We start from the raw sequence: 14,079 nt of genomic DNA on the forward strand, positions 1-14,079 counted from the left end.
AGACCTGAGAACGAGTGCTTTCTTGAGGAAGAGGTTTATTTGGGCTGGGAAGTCCAACAGCATGGCCTTGCACTACTTCAGTTCATGGTAGAAAGCAGAGTGACAGACAAGTACAAATACAGAACTCAGTCTTAGTTAGGTGACCATGGCTCATGCATGAAGGAGGAGGTTGAGATCTTAAGGTCTAAAGCTAGCCTGGACAGGAAAGTCTGAGACTCCTATCTCCAATTAGTTAGCAAGAATACACAGGAGAGCTGTAAAGCTAGGAAGCTAGGGGACAGTGCCCAGGCCCTGAGTTCAAGCCCCAGTAACTAACATAAACAAACAAACAAATAAATAAATATCAGGTTCAGAGAGACCAAGGACATGTGTTTTCTTTCATATATAGAAATTAGATTTTGCTTACAACTAAATATATGTAAGCATTCATGGTTACATGCAAGTGTACACAAACATATTAACAAAAGTATGATATATGCAGGGGAGAATAACAATGGTGTAATTCCTTTGTACAACTTAGAGTTTAACAAAATGAATACCAGTAAGCTGGTACTTGAGGTGGGTGGGAGTGGGGGGCTAGGGTCAGGTGTATGAATGACAAGAGGAATGTGGGCAGATGTACTCATAATATTCAATGCATATATGTGAAAATGACACCAGGAATATTTCATGGGTGGGGCTGAGAGAGATGGGGGAAAATGGGAGGGGAGGGTGATCAAGATACATTGCATGAGTTATAACTACTGAGTACAACCACAGAAAGATAATAAAATGATAATATCTTAAAAGGCAGTCTTGTCCTGTAGCCACTTGGAGGAACCCAGTCACTTAAGAAAAGCATTGATCACCTCCTTCTTTTGCATTATGGTGATTCTGGGGATCAAATTCAGGGTGTACATGTGTTAAGCAAGCACAGCACCCTGAGCTACATGCCAGCCCTGGCATTCATCTCTCTAGCCAAATGACCTCTTAGAGGCCTCACCTCCCAGTGCCACCACAATGACACCCCAAGGTCAACAGGTGCTTGTGATGTGCTATGCCATGTTTTAAGCCGTAGCAGGTGTGTCTGTCCATCTTCTCCTGGGCCAATGGTCCTCACAGGGAGATTTTTAGGAGCCAGCAGCAGCACTAGTACCTAATCACTGACAACTTCACCCCACCCTAGTCAGGGTGAATCACACATTCAGGGGGAGGACCCAGTATTCAGCATTTCCACAGACCTGCCAGGTGATTCAGCAGCACACTTGAGTTTCAGGCTCACCACTGAGACTACCAGCCCTGTGTCAACCAGGTGTCTGAACTTCCCAGCAGTGTTCTTTGCAGTGTTCTTCTCCCACAGAGGGTTGGATTCTTGTTACTGAGGAGTACCAGGAGATGTTGGGAAATTGGCTTGAGGCATAATCCTGCGGGGTTGGACTGAGAATAAAGAGTCATGATGGTGTTTTCACTGGGTGAGGAAAATTGCATATGCATACAGCAGTGTTAAAGACAAAGTTCTAAATTCAGTCTTGATCCCAATTTCTTGACACAAGGGATTAAGAGAAAGAGAAAGAGAGACAGAGACAGAGACAGAGTGAAAGGGGGGACATCTTCCAAGAAAGATGTTTCCTTACATTCATCTGAATTTCAAATGAATTCATAGCCCGAAAGTGATTTACTAATAGTCACTCCAAGAGAAGAAAGTACTTAGGACTTGATAAATGATATTTGTTTCTCACAGCTCTGTCTGATTGTTGTTAGAATGTTCTATGTTGAGTGTGAGATACTCACATCTCTAGCCACACCCTTGACCTAGTAAATCAGAAACTACAGGTGGCACTCAGTAATCTGTATTGTAAGTCAGTTCCTGGAGTGGCTGGAGGACTCCGATACACTGTGAAGTGGAACTTCTGCCTCAGGCTCTAAATGGAAAAGCCAGCAGTTCGAGGAAAACTAAATCAACCATGAATTTAGCCACCAAAGCATGATATTAGGGTCTCAAACCCCTTACAAAACTCTGAATGCCAAGAACTTGGAAAATGCACTTTTTTTCCTGAGCCTCTTGGTTACCATTTACTTAAAAGCTGTCTTTTCTATATGTCACCGTATAAATAACAGAAAGGGCCTGGTGTGGGCCTTTATTTTCAAAGCTTGACAGTTCAACTCCGCTTCCAGAGTGGAGTGAAGAAATAAGTTGACAAATTTTCTGTGGTAGGAGGATATAAGATTATCAAGAGAAAGGCAGAAGGCACAGATGATGACTTGCTGAAGGCTCACCTTCCCTGGAGCCAGGTGGGCATGTTCCTGGAAAGAGTCCTTCTTCCTGCTGCTCCTACTAAAACCTGAGCTGGGCAGAGCCCAAAACTGCCCTTAGCCTTCTTTTCTGTAGCTGAATTCCATAAACTGGGTAATTCATAAAGAAATGAACACAACAGTTCTTCCAGTTCTAGATGCTGCTAAGTCCAAAGTCAAGAGGCCAGAACTGATTAGCACCTTCTTGCTGCTAAGGACTCTGGAGAATCCCAAAGCACTACAGGGTATTCCATGCAATACAGACCAAGTGTGCCAAAAAGAGCTAGTTTTAATAACAAGGTCACTCCCTCAATAACCCATTAATCCATTAATCCTCAAGTGGATTAATCCATTAAACAGGGCAGAGGCCTCTAAAGGTATCATCTCACAAATACCATTAACACAAGACTTTGGACATAAAACTAGAATAATCCAACCAAATGAATGGATTCATTGATTTGTGAGAATTGGGGGAGGGGTATAAAGTCTTACTACTAGTCTATGCTGACCTAGAACCTGCAATCCTCCTGCCTTAACTTCCTGAGTTCTGGGATTACAAGCATATGCTACCTTGCCTAGAATGACATTAATTTTCAAACATGGAGGACTTAAACAGAAAATCCTACGGGATGGAATTCACAGAAATAAATCACAATAGGTAAAGTGCTTTTTGCCAGGCAGTGAATGGCCAGGAGAATTGTTCAGAAAGTGTGTGTGCTCTGGGGTTCAATTCTTTAGCTGGGATGATGTTAGGAAAGTTACATAAGCTGTCTGAGTTTGTTCTCGTGTGGCAAAAAGGACTGTTCCTCCTGTGTACTCATGAGGAAGAATGGAGTATGCCATTGTTACAGATCAGATCCTCAGCAAGTGCTTCCATGAAATGTGAATGAGGAAGGAAGAGGACATACACATAGCCACATTTCCAGATTTTTTGTATTTCCAAATGATTGCTGCTTTTAGAATCAGAAAAAAAAATACTAAGCCATGGTATAAAGCATAAAACAGATGCCACCAGCATCAGGGGAATTCATTTTTGTTTGGAGTAATGACTCAACATGACTTCTGGGCTATCCTGGTCCAAGAACAGGCTGTGAGAAGACTAGATGAAAACACCAAGCATCCTCTACTAGTGACAATAGTACCCTGGCTCTGCAAACATAGATTATAGGCTTGCAGGGCTGGGTCACAGTACTTCCTGCTTCCCCCATCATGCACAAAGCCTATATATTTCCAGCATCAAACTCAAGAAATAGAACAAGCCCATTCCAGGGCTGCCTTAAATATTCATATAAGCCCATGTGCCCCTATCAGTTAAATTAAGCTTTCCTAAGAAAAAGTAAGTCAATTAGTTCAAAATGTGGGTTAGTGCTTCTGGGTATTTGATAGAGGAGTATTTTTTTCTTTCTTTCTTTCTTTTTTAGTTCATTTAGAAATGCAGCCACAGGGCAGGGACCCCCCTCCCCCTCCCCCTGCCCCATCCTGTGAAATGCTATTGTACATCTAGATGTCAGCTTCTGATATAGAGGGCTTCATGTCCTAGTCCTTACAGTGCTCGAAGTCGTGCAGATGCTGAACTGTGAACTGTAAAGCATGCTTTGGGTTGCCATGTCAGTTACTATCCTCCGTCTTTCCCCATCACTAGAAATAGCTGTCTTTAGATTGTGGAGAAGTCATGACTCTAGCTTCACTCAGCTCCTTCCTTCCTTCCTTTATTCAGGAGAATGCATTTCTGTCAATGAAGCCTCCAGGGCCGTAGGAAATACGTCCTGAAGCACACTTGTAACCTAACCTGCTAAACTCAACTGGCTCAAGAAGCCCAAGTGAACCAAAATACAAATGCAGGAGAAGTTTCTTCAGTTAAACTTCTGGATTTTTCTTGATTTTTGAAGAGGATGCCTAACTACTGTCTTAAGAGACTTTCCTAATTGATACTGACAAAGATGTGGGAACAGCAATCTTTCATAATAAAATTTGGGTGTAAAGCAATTTAAAAAAAATTTTTTTGCTGTTTATTTTGATTTGCTACCTGGCTATTTTACTTATATCTAGCAAGTTACTTCAAGGACTTTTTAAAATTCTGAGATCATTGTAAACAACTCCCCCACTGTTTAAAAAAATAGAAAGGTTTTACATTAACAAATCTTTGGTGCCTTTGCCACCTTAGTTGATATTACAATATATCACTAAAATAACTTATTTAAAACAGTTATTTAATAACATAACAATTTAATACCAATGTTTAGTACTTCCTCACATACCCTTTAAAGATACATAACTAGAAGATAAAGACTACTGTAATTCATTTTAGGTATAACATAGATAACATTTATTTATTTATTTATTTATTTACTTACTTACTTACTTACTGGGAGGCTTGAACTTGGCCTGGCGTTGTCCCTGAGCTCTTCAGCTCAAGGCTATCACCCTTCCCTTGACCCAAGCCTCACTTCCCATTTTCTAGAGATTAAGTAGAGATAAGGTCCTCTTGTGCCCTGCTGGCTTTGAACCTTGAGCCTCAGATCTCACACTCCTGAGTAGCTAGGATTACAGGCAGGAGCCACCGTGCCCACATCATATATAACATTCATATTTGAGTTCTTCATTAACCAAATGAAATTTAATATTCAGAATAATGTAACCAAAGGAGAGTGCATGATTTTAGGCTCGACTAACATATCACTTGTTCGTAGAAAGCAATTTTCTTCCTTTGCATTATTGTGTGTGAAAAGTAGTACAGAAAACAAGTAGATAATCATTAGACGGAAAGGTCTGGAATTACAGTAGCCAGGTGGCAGTTAGAAAGTAATTACTTTATTCAATTACTATGCTAAGTTTATTCTGACCAATGTTTTTTGTTGTTGTTTTGTTTTGTTTTAACACAGTTTCAAAGAAAAAAATGAGGAAATATGCCTCCTTGTTTTCAAAAAGTATATTCAGAGTAGGCCTGGATCTCAACACAAAGTGTCTCAGGCTAATCTGATTGGGTTGTCTCTAAGTTCTTCCCTATCATTTCTTCTAAGGCACATAGCGGGTTCCTACTTTCAACATGGCAGGAAAACCACACCAACTTATGAAGACTGTACTGTCTCTTAGTCTTCTTCCATTATGTTCACAGCCATGAGCCTTTGCCTTACCCAAATTCTCAAATTACACACAAAGGATCTTACTGGTAGGGGACTGTTTCCTTGAAGTTTTTTTTTTTTTTTTCCTTCTGATTCTTTAGCTCCTACTGGCAGAATATAGCCAAAATTTCAGGCATGGTCTACCAGATTCACTTGTCTATCCTGGCAAAGTCTGAAAGCCCAGACATGCTTTTAAATATTAAAAAAATGTTTGTTTTATAGGGTGCTGGGAATTGAAACAGGGCTTCATGCCCTACAGATAAACACTGTACTTCCTAACTACCACCTCATCTCTCCAGCTTATGGCTTAACCTTTTTTTTTTTTTTTTTTTTTGCGAGTCCTGGGGCTTGAACTCAGAGCCCGAGCACTGTCCTTGGACACTTTATTTATTTATTTATTTGCTCAAGGCTAGCACTCTGCCACTTGAGACACAGCACCACTTCTGGCTTTTTCTATGTATGTGGTATCAAAGAATTGAACCAGGGTCTTTGTGCATGCTACACAAGCACACTACCACTAGGCCAAACTCCTGGCCCCGTGGCTTAGCCTTTTAAAAGCCTCTCAGGCCTTCATTTTCCCTGTCTATAATAAAGAAGGGCTGAAATAAGAAGAGCTAATGGGTAAGCTACTGTGGTAGCATACCCTTGTAATTTCAGTATGTGAGGCTGAGACAGGAGAATCATGATTTCTAACCATCCTGGACCATGTCAATATCCAAACAACAACAAAAAAGAGATCATGGTTAAATATTTATTAATATTTCAGGTGCTATGTTAAATGCAGTACATGCATTAACTTGCTTATTTCTCAAACAGTCCTATAAGGTAGGGACTATTATTATTAAGTAAGACCCAGACCTCCCAAGACAAGCTAGCATTCAACCTCAGATGTTCTGGACTCAAATATGAAACTTTCTACTACTCTGTTGCACAGCCTTAGTTTTAAAGTTAGCCCTCTTCACACACAGAACTATTTGTACATTGTTTGAGTGTTTACTGTGTGCCAGCCATGCAACTAAAATATGAGAAGGAACTGAGTTGTAACTAAGCAGAGTTATAGAGAGTAGACATTGTTCTTGCCCTGGTGGAGTTAGTCTTTCTTTTTCTTCCCTTTTATAGAGTTAAATTCTCTGGGTTCAATTTTCATGTGAGTTACAGAAAAAAAAGATGATCTTCAATTGATTCCATGAGAATAGTGAAACTGAAACAAAGATACATCAAAAATAGACTTTAATTTGAATCTATATTTAACTTCAAAAGCACCTTTTGAATATTTATCAAATCAAAAGTATAACTCTCCCTCTTTTGATTTGTTTCTTTAAAGTTATTAACTAAATGTCTTTTCTGGCCTCTGCCTAAGAGCCCACAAAGTCCTTTGGATTTACTAATTTAAATTCTCTCCAACCCACCTGTCTTAATACAGACACCTCATTCCTCAGAAAGGGTTAACATCTTTACTGGGGGAAAAAAATGAAGGCTCTTCACACTATTTGTGCAATAATTTTCTACAGTAGGGTTCACTCAAAAAATTAATGTCAGGAAAATATTAATTCAAAGCAGTAATGAAATTCATGTTAGCTTGCAAGTAGTTACTTTTTGTCCTGCCTTGGAATTACAGAATTACAGATTCATGATATTTTAGATTTCTTCCACAGAAAAAGTTTTCTGCTAAATGTGAAAACTTCAACACAGATCCTCTACACCCACTTATTCAGTAAAAATGATGAGATTCTGCATATAAGCCAGACACTGTAAGTCATTCAGTAAAGGAAACAGATTTATATATCTATACCAAGATATATATAGCAATCTCATATCTGGAATGAAAACCTCTTTGCATAGCTAATAAATAATAATACTAATAATAATAATAAAATTCTAGGTCATATAATCTGAATTTTTCTGGCATTTGGAGAAGTTGCATAATTACATGCTTTAAAAGACTAGGCTAATTGATAATATCCACAAAACATTAGAATAGTGTGTGTGTGTGTGTGTGTGTGTGTGTGTGTGTGTGTGTCTGTGTACAAGCCAGTAATGAGGCTTGGACTTAGGGCTTCACACTCTGCTTGGTATTTTTGCTCAGATCTGGCACACTACCACATGAATCACATCTCCCCCTTCTAAGTTTTTGCTGGTTATTTGGAGATAAGAAAGAGTCACACATTTTTTTTTCTCCTCAGTTTGGCCCTGAATGGAGATCTTCAGATCTTAGCCTCTTGAGTAGCTAAGATTACATATGTAAGCCACCAGCACCCAGAAACAATAGCATTTGAAATCTCTTTCTACATGGTGTAAACTACTATAAAGTTTGAACCTAAAATAGGAGTCACTGGATGATGAAATAAAGACACTGGGAGTTTTTCCTCCCCCAAATCACCACATCACTATTTCCAAGAAGTTTAAGCAGCAGAAAAAATACAAATAAATAGGTGCTTCGTTATAGCGATAAGAAGAGACAACCAGTGTGGTGCATCTTGTTGGAGTTGTTAGCCTGTTGAAAAAGCTGACAGAGTGAAGAGTTCTGACAGCTAAATAATTGCAAAGTGTTCCATATTGTAATGGAATTATTCTCAGCATAAAGAAGGCCCTAGAAGTCTTGCACAGGAAGCCAAGCATCCTGTCAGAGGAGTTGAAGGGCAGCTGCTGGCTCTGAGTGCTGGGCCAAGTGGCTTCCCATTGAGAAGAATCAAGTGGAGGAGCTGGAGGAAGACTTGACAGGGCATGCCAGGAACACTGGCTCTCCATAAACTGTAAGAAAGTTGCTGTTGTTGATGCTTTCCATTTGAAATTGAGTGTACAGAATCACAGGGTATTTTTTAAGAGATCATATATAACCTGGAATTGAACTCCTTTATAAACCCAAGTATAATTTTACATTATGGGGTTCTAAAAACATTAAGCCATGTTTCTTTCTTTGGAGGGAGGCTGGCAGTGAGTCTTTACCAGAAGAGATCTTCAGTATTTGACGTTTCTTGGTGGCTAAAGGATTTATTTTGGTAGTATAGCAGGAGCTAGTCACAAGAAGCAGACACGTAGCCACAGGGTAATCAGAACAAGGCCACTTTTCCAAATAAGTTTCTCGTATCTAATTTAAGCTCGGGTCCTGTTGGTTATTGGCCAAATGTTCAAGCAGCACCTGAAACGGCTATTTTCCGAAATCCGTTAAAAAAGATATTCCTGCTTGGTGGGTTTCATTCTTGCTTTTTGCCACCCCATCTCCTGGCCTCGACCAGTCGAGACTTGCCCTCGGGGATATTTTGTCCAGGGAGCACAAAACTATTTTCTTTTCTGGAAATAAGTTGACGTCAACGGGGAGCTGTTTTTAGTCGCTTTGTTTCCCGGAGCTTCCAACCCTGCACACTGCCTCTGGCAAACCGCGAATGGTTCCAAGCAGCTCACCCAGAGGGGAGGGCTGCTGGTGTGGGAGGAGGAAGGAAGGGTGCACCCCGAAAGCCTACAGAAATGAGGAGACCTGGAAAGCGGTTACCTCGTGGGCCTGAGTGGGCCTAGGTCTCCACGCTGAGTGCGCAGGGTGGCTTAAAGCTAGCTCGGGGCTTCTGGGTCCCGGGGCTGGGCCATGGGGTGTGGTTGATACTAGAAGTTAACTCGCCCAGTGCCCACCCGAGCCTCTGAGGACCAAATATCTAGAAGCATCCCTGGACAAAGGGCCAGCCCTTTCCGATTTTCCGACTGTAGCTGTGTGTCTCTGATGTCGTGCCTAATTTCTGGGCGTGGATTCGTGTATGCGACTTAGCTGCCCCACTTCCCTGGACTTGGGGACACGAATTCATCTGACTTCTCTGGGAGTGGGAGACAGTGACTTGTGACTTCAGCCGGCCATGGCTCTGCGCCTTGGGGAACAAGTCCGGAGGAGTGCAACCTCCAGATTCCCTGCCCTCGCCTCCCAGGGCGATTCGCTTCACTTCCCTGAGCGGTGTGCGTGTGTGCGCGCGTGTGCGTGTGTGTGCCTGTGTGTTTCCCCAAGGAGCCTGGGGAGGCTCCCGAGGCAGGAACTTGCTTTAGCTTGTTTGGGCACCTGGCGCGATTCCCCTGACGCTGAGCGGCGTCCTGGGCCGGGGGAGGCAGGCGGAGGGGGAGCGCGGGGAAGACACCACGGATAACGCCATCCATGCCCTCGCGGCCCCGGAGAACTTGTCTTCCTTCCTTCCTTCCTTCCTAACAATCTTTTAAAAACTTCAGCTTGATAGATGGGATCTATTGATGCGTAAAATGATATAGGTCCCGAAAGCCAAACGAGAAAGGACAGTTGAGAAAGATTCCCAGAGTCGACCTTATCAGACTCGAAGGAAAAATAAAAAACAACACAATTCGAGGACGCACTCGAGGAGCTGGCGTGGCTGCCTCCCCGGAGACCCGGCCTGGCACCGGGGCACCCGTGCTGGGCTCGGGCTCGTGGACTCTGAGACTGGTCGCGGGCCCCTGGTGCCAGCCGTATGCCAGGGGAATCAGGGGCTTCCTGAGGAGGGACAAAGTTCGGTTGTAGTTTCAGCGTGGCCCGGGGGTGGCCTGGGCTGTGTGGTCCCCTGCGAACGCGTTTCCGGGCCGCCCTGGGGCGCTGCCCCCGAGCCGGGCGAGGAGGAGGCGGGGACGCGCGGGGCGCCGGGGCGCGCCCAGGGCGGGTGTTTGTTGGCTGGAAGTGGGACGGGGTTTCTGGTGGGAAAGCGGGACCAGCGAGCTGTTCGGCTGTCTTTCCAGTTTCCGAGGTGCCCGCCCCCGCGTGCCCGAGGCAGCGCGGCCCCGAGGGCAAACGAATGGCGGTGGGCAGACTTGGGAGCGCGCCCGGGATCCGGATGGCCAGAATTATGAAGGCTGCGGGGGCGATCGACACCCGAGTTCACGTTGATTATTTTCCGCCTGCCCCGTTTTTATTTTATTTTCGGCCTTGGGGGCCCCATCAGGGCTTTAGCTCCGACCCAGTGGAGTACAGGCGGTTTGCTCTCGGGCGGAGCGGGTGGCTGCCGGGGCGAGCGGGGAGGGAGTGTGGAGAGGAGGGGGGGTCCCCGGAGATCCCGATCGCCTCTTCCCACGTCCCCCCTCCTACCCGCCCCTCCCAAGCCTTTCTTTCTAGCTCCTTCCCCGGGCTGGCTGGACCGGCGCGGACTTGCCCCAGACCTACGGGGAGCGCCCCAGGTCGTTAATGACAGCTTAAGAGTGGCAGTTGGAAAAGTCGAAAGGGATGAGGCTGACGTGGGGCGTGTTTCGCTCCTCGGCGAGAGTGGCGGAGGGAGTCGAGAGCCGCGCGACTGGCCCCAGGCCCCCGCTTCTCGCCGCCAGCAAGTAGGTGGGGGGAGCCGCGGCTGCCCGCCAGCCGGGTCCCGCTCCCAAGCCTCGCCCGCTGCGCCCTGGCCGCGGGCGCCGAGAGGGTGCGGGGCCTCGGCCGTGCCTCCTCCACCCTGCTCATTAACCTGCCGGCTGCGCTCCGCTCCGGGCCGCCCCACACACCGGCTCCTCGCCGCGACACCCGCGCTCCGCACCGCGCAGGCAGCCGCCGCCGCCCCGACCCCCCCCCCCGGCTCCGGGGGGCAATGAGGGGGCGGTGGAGGGGGCACTGCTCCTCGGGCATTACTTAGAGAAGCCAGACCGCCCCGCCCTCCCGCCGGCCCTCCCTCTCTCCCGCTCGGGCCCGCGAGCCGCTCCGCCAGAGGGTAAGTTGGGAGTGCGTTCGCCCCCACCGACGGCTCTCCCTCCCCTTCCTTTCTTTTCCTACAAAGTTTTCTTAGAAGTGAGGAAAGAGCTCGGAGTGGTGGTAGGGGGTGGGGAGAGGGAGGCAGAAGGTCCGAACAACCTCCGTCGTCTCCGTTCTCCCCGTCTAACTCGCCCCCACCTCCCCGCCCCTGCATCCCCCGGTGCGCGCCGCCCTGCCTCTTGCCTCCCTTTCCCCCCCGCCGCGCTGGAGGGGGGGGGTTGGTGGTGGTGGTGGAAATGACAATTGGAGCGCGGCTCCTTTAAGAGCCCGGCTTTGCCTCCCGGTAGCTGAAGGTCATTAAACACAAAAGCTCTCAGCGCTGCGGTCCAATATAGCGCATGCGCCCTGCCCGAGGACTGGCAGAGAGACGGCAATATGGCGAGAATGCCTGGCAGCGGGGACTGTAACACCAGCGCGGGCGGCAGCGCGGGCGCCGCCAGCGCCGCCGCCGCCGCCGCCGCCGAGAACAATGGGGAGCGGGGCGAGGGCGAGCGCGGCACGGGGGGCCGGGGACGGCGCCGCGGCCGCCCGCACTACTGCAGCGCGGGCGAGGAGGAGGAGGAGGACGAGGAGGAGGAGGAGGACGTGGAGGAGGAGATCCAGGAGGTGCGGATAACGGGGGACGAGGAGGAGGAGGAGGACGGAGGTGGGGGGCTGGAGGAGGAGGAGGACGACGACGACGACGAGGAGGAGGAGGAGGAGATGGGGCTCGACTGGGACGAGCCCCTGGAGCCCGAGGACTCGGCCGGGGAGGAGCTGGAGCCCGAGCCGGTCCATATGATCGATATGGACCAGGGCGCCGCGCTGGAGCCCGAGGCGCCCCCGAGGCTGCTGGCGCCCCGAGCGCGCGGGGGCAGCGGCGGCGGCGGCGGCGGCGGGCCGCCGGGAGAAGGCGCGGATCCCCACCTGGGGGACCCCGACGTGCTGCAGCGCCCCGAGCGGGCCCGGCTGAGCGAGAACACCCGGCTGGCCACCCGCTACGCCGTGCGCATCTTCCGGGAGTACCTGAGCGAGAAGGCGCAGAGCCCGGACTTCGAGACCATGGACAAGGGGGCGCTGTGCCGCGTGCTGCGCTCCTTCTACGCCGAGGCCCGCTCCAAGAGCGGCCAGCTCTACAGCAAGTCCTCGCTCATCAGCATCCGCAGCTCCCTCAACCGCTACCTCAACGAGCCCCCGTACTGCCGCACGCTCGACCTCACCAAGGACCCCGAGCTGCGCAGCGCCAACCTGACGCTGGCCGCCGTCATCCGCAAGCTGGAGGAGCAGGGCGCGGGGCCCGTGGTTCAGAAACAAGCCATCACGCGCGCCGACCTGCGCAAGCTCTACACCTCCAGCGTGTTCAGCACCAACACGCCCTTCGGGCTGCTCAACAAGGTCTGGTTTGAGACCTGCATGTACTTCTGCACGCGCGGCCGCGAGAACCAGCGCGAGCTGGAGGAGGACTCCTTCGGGCTGGCCATGGACGAGGACGGGCGCAAGTTCGTCTACTTCAAGTCCCTCGGGCCTTACCACAAGTCCCGCTCGTCGTCCTGGAGCAAGAAGCGCGCCGAGAGCAGCGACGAGGAGAACTTGCCCCGCATGTACGAGACGGGCACCGAGTTCTGCCCCTACGCCAGCTTCGTCAAGTACCTGTCCAAGCGCAACCCCCTCTGCAAGGCGTTCTTCCAGCGGCCCCGGGACCACTGCAGCGAGGGCGACGTGACCTGGTACGAAAACAAAGCCATCGGCAAGAACTTGTTGGGGACCAGGATGCAGATGCTCTCCAAGGCGGCCAAGCTCTCCAAGACCTACACCAACCACTGCATTGGCGCCGTCTCCATCGCCACGCTCAACAGCATCGCCGGCATAGGCACCAAGCTGGGCTCGCCGGCCCCGCAGGGCTGCTACGCCGAGGCTCTGAACGGGGCGACCCGCCACCACTCCCACCACCCCCCCACGCATCCCGCCCACCACCACCGCCCCCAGCCGCCCCCGCTGGGTAGCACTTACGCCCTCCCCAAAGACAGCCCGGTGGGGCCGGACGTGAAGCCTGAGGCTGGGCCCAAGCGCGCTCTGTACGAGTCCGTGTTTGGGTCCGGGGAGATCTGCGGCCCTTCTTCTTCCCCTAAAAGACTTTGTATCCGCCCCGCGGAGCCTGTGGATGCGGTGGTGGTGGTTTCCGTGAAACACGACCCCCTGCCTCTTCTTCCAGAAGCCAATGGGCACAGAAGCACCAATTCTCCCACGGTAGTTTCACCTGCCATTGTTTCCCCCACCCAGGTAACCGAACCAACCTCTATGCATGAAATATCTCTCTGGCACCACTTGGGGACTAACTTTTGCTTTAATGTAGTTCTGGATGGCGGAGGAGGGGGGGAGATGTGGGGGGAGGACATTTTCTGTTGTGTGTGTGTGTGTTGTAGTAGCAGCTAATATACTGCCTGGGATTTGATGATGCCTTTATTTCTCTTCCTGCTTTTCGGGGAGGGGGCAGTTTACACTCAACCTTAAATGATGCCAGAGCGCATGCCACTTTAGTCAGGACTGCTCAGTAGCACAGTAAGGCAACAACACTAGAAACTTCAAAGTTAGCAGGACAAAAGGAGCAGCTCCTTCCTGCAGCTTCTGCTCAGGGAATGCTTTTCTTGTTGTTGTTAAGTTAGATTACAAAGCATGGTAAGAATGTGTTGAGGGAAGCAGAATAAATGTACCGTTACAGTACTCCACTACGTAGTTGCCATAACTTCTGAAGGCAGAAAAAAATACTTGTAAATTATTAAAAAGAATACATGTCAATCCCACTTCCTGTAGCTTTTTCTTTTCTTTTTAAAGGGGGCGGGGACTGGAGGAACTAACTGGTGGTTGACAGCCAGTTTAGAATCTTTGCAAGCACAGTCCAATGTAAAATGACCTGTGGGATTTAGTTTCCTTAACCCAGAGCTGTGCGGTAGCATTCAGTTGGAGCTCCCAGGGTCGCGGTGCTCTGAAGTGTCTAGC

General features: G+C 48.7%; 1 protein-coding gene across 4 annotated transcripts in view; it reads left to right on the top strand.

Moving 5' to 3' along the window:
* Kctd1 (potassium channel tetramerization domain containing 1) overlaps window positions 1-14,079 on the top strand; it is a 164,070-nt gene that overhangs the window by 58,169 nt on the left and 91,822 nt on the right. For 2 of the 4 annotated variants that reach the window (XM_090353299.1, XM_090353300.1), the window contains exon 1: window positions 11,389-13,362. The exons of 1 other annotated variant lie outside the window; for it this stretch is intronic. In XM_090353299.1, coding sequence (XP_090209425.1) covers window positions 11,479-13,362 — 1,884 coding nt within the window. In that variant the 5' untranslated portion in view covers window positions 11,389-11,478. Of the gene's footprint in view, window positions 1-10,970; window positions 11,063-11,388; window positions 13,363-14,079 lie in introns of those variants that run through there. One more of the 4 variants, XM_090353302.1, reaches the window with a different exon arrangement.

This window comes from Megascapheus bottae, chromosome 19 (genome assembly GCF_031878675.1).
Source record: "Megascapheus bottae isolate mThoBot1 chromosome 19, mThoBot2.hap1, whole genome shotgun sequence".
NCBI classification, from domain to species: Eukaryota; Metazoa; Chordata; class Mammalia; order Rodentia; family Geomyidae; genus Megascapheus; species Megascapheus bottae.